Source organism: Empidonax traillii, unplaced genomic scaffold (genome assembly GCF_003031625.1).
Source record: "Empidonax traillii isolate 1590-97213 ecotype Southwest subspecies unplaced genomic scaffold, ASM303162v1 scaffold832:size729604, whole genome shotgun sequence".
Classification (NCBI taxonomy): domain Eukaryota; kingdom Metazoa; phylum Chordata; class Aves; order Passeriformes; family Tyrannidae; genus Empidonax; species Empidonax traillii.
The window spans coordinates 687510-693425 of record NW_020956025.1 but is presented as its reverse complement, the minus strand read 5'-3'; the positions used below and the strand labels follow the sequence as shown (position 1 = coordinate 693425).

Genomic DNA, 5916 nt, shown 5'->3' with positions numbered 1-5916 from the left:
CTAACGAGTCTCCCATCCACCCACCCACCCACCCAGAACACGGACAGGGGTCCAGGTCTCCTCTCTGGATCTGGAGTTGGAATTGTTCCCATTGACAGTGGACAGACCAGGCAGAGCAAACCCCCTGCATTCTGGCTCCTTCTCACTCCCAAAACTGTTTCCTCGTCCCAAAGCGTTTCCAGCTCCAAATTCCTCGGAGCATCTCAGCCCAGAACATCCCAAAAGCAGCACCATCTGCCCCACCCAGCTCCAGGCACTGGGCACCCACACTTGCCTGCACCCACTTTGACCGAGGGGTCACTTGGGTTTTGTTGGGGGCAGGTGGACCCTGACGACGTTCTCACCAAAGAAGAGCAGATCTACCTGCTGGTGGAAGCCAAGGAGAAGTGTCAGAGGGACATCAAGGCCCAGCTGGAGAAGAGCAGAGGTATTGTCCCTACCTGGCACGGTCAGCCAGCCCTGGCAGAGCGGGTCACACACGGGAAATGCTGTCCCCTGCAGTGGGAGTGGGATGGGGCCAGGGACATGAGGGTTTGTGGAGCTCCTGGCTGCTCTCTGGGTGCAATCTCAGGGTGCTAATCAAGTCATCACCCTGACGAGCCAGCAGCTGCTGCAGCGTTTTCCAGACAGCCCCAGGTACACAGCAAATGAGAGCTGTGGAGGGGCCTTGGGCCCCCTGGATGGGATGGGATGGGATGGGATGTGTCCCCCTCCCTGGCTCCCACACTCTGCAGCCCAGGGCTGACGTGTGGCAGCGTTTTCCTCTCCCTGGGGAAGGCGGAGGTCGCTCTGAGGCCCCCATGGGAGATGTGAGATGTGTCTTTGGCCAGACACCAGCTGCCCTCCGGAGTGGGACGGGATCATCTGCTGGCCACGGGGCTCCCCCAGCCAGGAGGTGTCGGTGCCCTGCCCCGACTACATCTACGACTTCAACCATAAAGGTGAGTGCTTGAGCCACTCACCTTGGGGACAATCCACGGAGCAGGGACGTGTTGGGGCATCCCCCAGGTGGGTCCTGCCGCTGTCCCAGCGCCCTTTGCCGTCCCCAGGTCACGCCTACAGGTACTGCAGTGCCTACGGCACCTGGGCCATGGCCCTCAGCATCAACAAGACCTGGGCCAACTACACTGAGTGCGCTCTGCTCTTCTCCTCCGAGGGCAGGAGCCGTGAGAAGGTGACCTTGCCTGTCAGAGGGGTGGAAGGGCGACTGAGCCTGCCCCAAAGGCCAGGGGGATTGCTGGGAGAGGGAGGCTCTTCCCGCTCCACTCCCCAAACCAGCCCCGCTCCCCCTGCGCTCCCAGCCCGGGGGTGGGGGGTCCTGGCTGTGGCGGGGGTCGTGGAGCTCAGCCCTTCTCTCGCAGGAGGTGTTTGACCGCCTGCACCTGATGTACACGGTGGGCTACTCCATCTCCCTGGCCTCCCTCATCGTCGCCGTCTGCATCCTCTCCTACTTCAAGTAAGGACGGGGCCAAAGCCCCAACCCCGTGTGGGGAGAACCTTCCTGGCTCCCACTGCCCCCACACACAGCCCCTGAGGAGGGGGGGCAGCCCTAAGGGAGTGGGAAGTGACCTCAGGCCCAGCACAGACACCACACAATTTCCCAGTTCCATCTGCTCCACCCTGCTCTTGGAGGGGTTGGGCAACCCCACCTGCCCCCACACTTGGTTCCTGTGCCCACTGCAGGGCTGACACCCTGGGCACACCTCTGGGACCCCCCCCCCCCATTGCCTGAGCCCGGGTGTGATGAGTTTGCTGGGCTCGTGTCACATCCCCCCTCCACAGGCGCCTGCACTGCACCCGCAATTACATCCACGTCCACCTCTTCACCTCCTTCATCTGCCGGGCCCTCAGCATCTTCCTGAAGGACATGGTGCTCTACTCAGGCCCCCTGGCCAGTGAGACCGACAGGGTGAGGGAGGACGACTTCAAGGCTGGGATGGGACCCTCGCAGGGACAACGGAGCCACCTGGCAAGTGGGACCTGCACTGGGACCGGGGGCAGGAGGGGGGGGAAAGGGGATTTTGGAGCTCTGGTGCAAGGGATGTGAGTAGGACCCTCCCAGCTCGGGGCTGTGCCGCTCAGGGGGAGGGGATGAAGGGCCCCCTTGGGCTCTGCCCGGCTCCTCCTCATCCTGGTTGGTGCCACAGGGAAGGTCAGAGCCACTGTTGGTCTGGAGTCTGTGTCCTGGTACAGGGGACACCTGTGCTGTGGGAGGTACTGGAATATCCCAGGGTGGATGGAGGTCTCTGCAAGGGGAACACGGGGCACAGCTGAGTCAGACAGCAAAAGCCACCAGGTTCACAGGTCCACGTTCACAGGTTGGCTGCAAGGTGGTGGTGACTCTCTTCCTCTACTTCCTGGCCACCAACCACTACTGGATCCTGGTGGAAGGTCTCTACCTGCACAGCCTCATCTTCATGGCCTTCCTCTCCAACAAGAGCTACCTGTGGGTGCTCATCATCATCGGCTGGGGTGAGCACAGGGCCCAGCCTGGGAGCTGTGGCACCAGCTGTGAGAGCCCGGGGAAGGGCAGTGGGATGCAGGAACCGGTTTGATCTGCAAATGTGACGCTTCATCCCTTGCTCCTCACTCTGGTCCTGCCCCTCCAGGTCTCCCTGCGGTGTTTGTGTCCATCTGGGCCAGCGTGAGGGCCTCGCTGGCAGACACGCAGTACGTACCAGCCACCTTCTCCAGCAGTGCCTGGGGAGGGAAAGGGGGGTTGCTGGTGCCAGCAAAGTGTCTGTGGGCACCAGGTGTTCAGCAGGAATTTGGGGATGAGGTGGGTGTTGGCTGGGGGAGCCATCAGCCAGCAGTTTTCCTCACCAGGTTTCTCCAAGGTGTTTCTTTACTGGTCTTCTCAGGTGCTGGGATCTCAGTGCGGGCAACATGAAGTGGATTTATCAGGTGCCCATCTTGGCTGCCATCGTGGTAAGAATCACAGAATCACAGCAACACTTGGGTTGGAAAAGACCCCTGAGTGCAACCCCTGAGTGATCCCCACCTTGTCCAGTCCTTCCTCGGACACCTCCAGGGCTGGGGACTCCAAACCTCCCTGGGGCTGCTGTGGGCAACACCCACACGGGGTGTCTGTTGGCAGGTGAACTTCTTCCTCTTCCTCAACATCGTCCGGGTTTTGGCCTCCAAGCTCTGGGAGACCCCCACGGGCAAGCTGGACCCCCGGCAGCAGTACAGGCAAGTGCTGGCAGCAGCAACCCCTGCCTGGCTCCTGTCCTGCCTGCTCGGCCCCACCAGCTCCCAGAGGGCTGTGAATGAGCAGCAGAGGGGTGGGAAGGGCTGGAGGAGGGAGAGGGGGCTGCAGGAGGTTGAAACCTGGCTCAGGAGCCCAAGCCCTGCCTGCTCCAAGCCCCCCAGCAGGTCCCAGCTAACGCCTCCCAGCTTTGCTCCTGCCAGGAAGCTGCTCAAGTCCACGCTGGTGCTGATGCCGCTTTTTGGAGTCCACTACGTGGTGTTCATGGCCATGCCCTACACCGAGGTCTCCGGGGTCCTGTGGCAGATCCAGATGCACTACGAGATGCTCTTTAACTCCTCTCAGGTGCGTGGCCCGCTCCAAGCCCCCAGTGCTGCTCCTCCCGGGAGAACATCCCAGCTCAAGGCCTCAAACTCCACCTCTTTGGGTCTCTTGGCAGGGTTTCTTCGTGGCTTTCATCTACTGCTTTTGCAACGGGGAGGTGAGTGAGAAGTGCTGGCAGCTGAGCTCCCTCTTCCAACCCCTTCAGGGCTGGGGACGTTCACACGCAGCCCCAGGATGGGATAACCACCAAAAAACCCGGATCCAGCCCTCTCAGGAGGATTTGGAGGGAAGGGAGGGGAAGGGAAGGAGAAGGGAAAGGGGAAAGGCTGTTTCGCTGTGTCTGGGCACAGCTGCCCTCTCCCCTCTCTCCCTCAGGTGCAGGCAGAGATCAAGAAAGCCCATTTTCGGAGGCTCCTGGCTCTGGATGTGGGGCAGAAAGCCCGTGCCGGGCGCTGTTGCTGCTCCGGACCAGCCCCCCACGGCCCCCCGAGCTGCAGCTCCAGCCTGGCGGGGCGAGGGCAGGGGGGGAACCGGCGGGGGCTGCTGCTGCTCCCCAGCCTGCCGGGATACACCCCCAGCTCGGGATACACCCCCAGCTCCTCCTGCCCCTCCCATCACCTCCCGCACTGCCCCGCCCAGGAGATGAGCCAGAAAAGCCGGGGGGAAAACACGGTGGATCTGACGGACTTGACTCAGTGCCACCCCAACCTCACCAAGGAGCTGGAGACGATACTGTGAAGGGGACGGGGGGGGGGTGTGACCCCCAGCGCCTTTCCCAGCTGTGCCTGGAGAGATGGAGATGCTGATCCTCACGCTTCTGGCTCCTTTTTTTTTTTTGTAGGGAGAGCAGCTGGAACATCCCAGCTCTCTCTCCCTCACAGCCATGAGGGACCTCGTGCTCTCACTCCTCCCTGCCTGGCCCCCAAAAACCGAGCCATAAACCCCTCCTTTTCTTCCACTGCAAAGTCTCGAGCCTTCACCAGGAAACCCTCCCTGCTCCCTCTCCTGGGTGTAGAAAGCCAAAATGCCCACAGTCCTGCCTCTGGAGCACCAGCCCCAGTGTTGTCCAGCCTGGGAGAGCACAGAGAGCAGCCCAGCCTGCCCTCACCCACACCCAGCCCGTGGATGGGGTGAACAGGGAGCAGGAATCACTGGGCTGAGGGAGGCAGGACAGGTTTCATGGCCCGGAAAGGTGCAGGAAATGCCCGGATCCCCCTCCACACTTCATCCATGAACTCATCACAGGCCCCTGCATGCAAGAGTTGTGGCCCTGTCACCTCCCTGCAGGCTAAAAATGAATAAAGAGAGTCTGTCTGGCTTGTTCCCATCCTTGTGTTCCATCATGGACTCAGCAACAGATGAATTAAACACAGTGTTTATGGGTTAATACCGTGGGTGGGAAGAAGCCTTAAAGCCCATCTCATTCCAACCCAAATCACAGAATCCCAGAATTGTTTGGGTTGGACGGGACCCTGAAGATCCTCCCTTCCCAGCTCCTGACACCTTCCACCAGCCCAGGTTGCTCCAAGCCCCGTCCAACCTGGCCTTGGACACTTCCAGGGCACTGCCAGGGCCTCCCCCTCCTCCCAGGGAGGAGTTTCTTCCCAATATCCCACCTAAACCTCCTCTCTGTGAGTTTAAAGGAGCCAAGCGCTGTTCCCTGTGGGAAGGGCACAGCTGGGAGGTGACACCAGAGGGACAACAGGCAGAGGGGGCACTGATGTGTGGGCACAGGGGCAGCAGCAGAGCCCCAGGATGGCATTTACAAGCCAACCTGAGCTCCCTGGAAGGGATTTGCTCAGCTGGGTGTGTGTGCCCTGGTCTCTCTGGAAGACACCAGCAGAGCTGCCACTGCCAGGAGAAAATTCCCTCTGGAATGCTGCTCACAGTGCTCCCTTGTTCTGTTGGGGATGGGATCAACCCTCCTGGGGACCTAACACAGCCCTGAGAGCTGACAGGGGTAGCTCCCTGGCACTGCTCACTATTTACTCACTGGACTCCCAGGAGCCTCCTGGGAGCTGAGAGAGGGGTGAGGAATTTCAGAAATCCTACAAAGAGCAGAGGGAAGTGTTAAAAAGAAGGGGAGAAGCCCAACAGGGCCAGTTCCCAGTGGCAGGGAGCTGGGATCTGGGAAGGGAGGGAGCAGGTGGCACCTTCAGCCTATGCAGCTATTTTTATATTTTGTTTTGAGGGGGCCCAAATCATCACTTGGTGTCAGTTCCCACATAAGTCAGATTTTTCCAGGTCTTGCCAGAGACCCCATGAAGAGCTGGGATGAGTCCCATGTCCTGGGCTGTTATCCCTCCCTCTTATAAAGGGGAGAAAAATCTATTCCCCTGGAAGCTTTGGAGCCCAAACAGGGCTTGAGAAACAACTGGGGTGAA

The 5916-nt window shown here is 60.4% G+C and overlaps 1 protein-coding gene across 1 annotated transcript in view; it reads left to right on the top strand.

Moving 5' to 3' along the window:
* LOC114066941 (parathyroid hormone/parathyroid hormone-related peptide receptor-like) overlaps positions 1 to 4270 on the top strand; it is a 6053-nt gene extending 1783 nt beyond the window's left edge. Inside the window, exons 2-13 of the mRNA XM_027902035.1 lie at positions 322 to 427; positions 831 to 941; positions 1050 to 1174; positions 1362 to 1456; positions 1783 to 1969; positions 2319 to 2472; positions 2610 to 2670; positions 2862 to 2928; positions 3098 to 3192; positions 3412 to 3553; positions 3648 to 3689; positions 3908 to 4270. Of these exons, the coding sequence (XP_027757836.1) occupies positions 322 to 427; positions 831 to 941; positions 1050 to 1174; positions 1362 to 1456; positions 1783 to 1969; positions 2319 to 2472; positions 2610 to 2670; positions 2862 to 2928; positions 3098 to 3192; positions 3412 to 3553; positions 3648 to 3689; positions 3908 to 4270 (1548 nt within the window). The remainder of the gene's footprint in view (positions 1 to 321; positions 428 to 830; positions 942 to 1049; positions 1175 to 1361; positions 1457 to 1782; positions 1970 to 2318; positions 2473 to 2609; positions 2671 to 2861; positions 2929 to 3097; positions 3193 to 3411; positions 3554 to 3647; positions 3690 to 3907) is intronic.
* The last annotated feature ends 1646 nt before the right edge of the window (positions 4271 to 5916 follow it).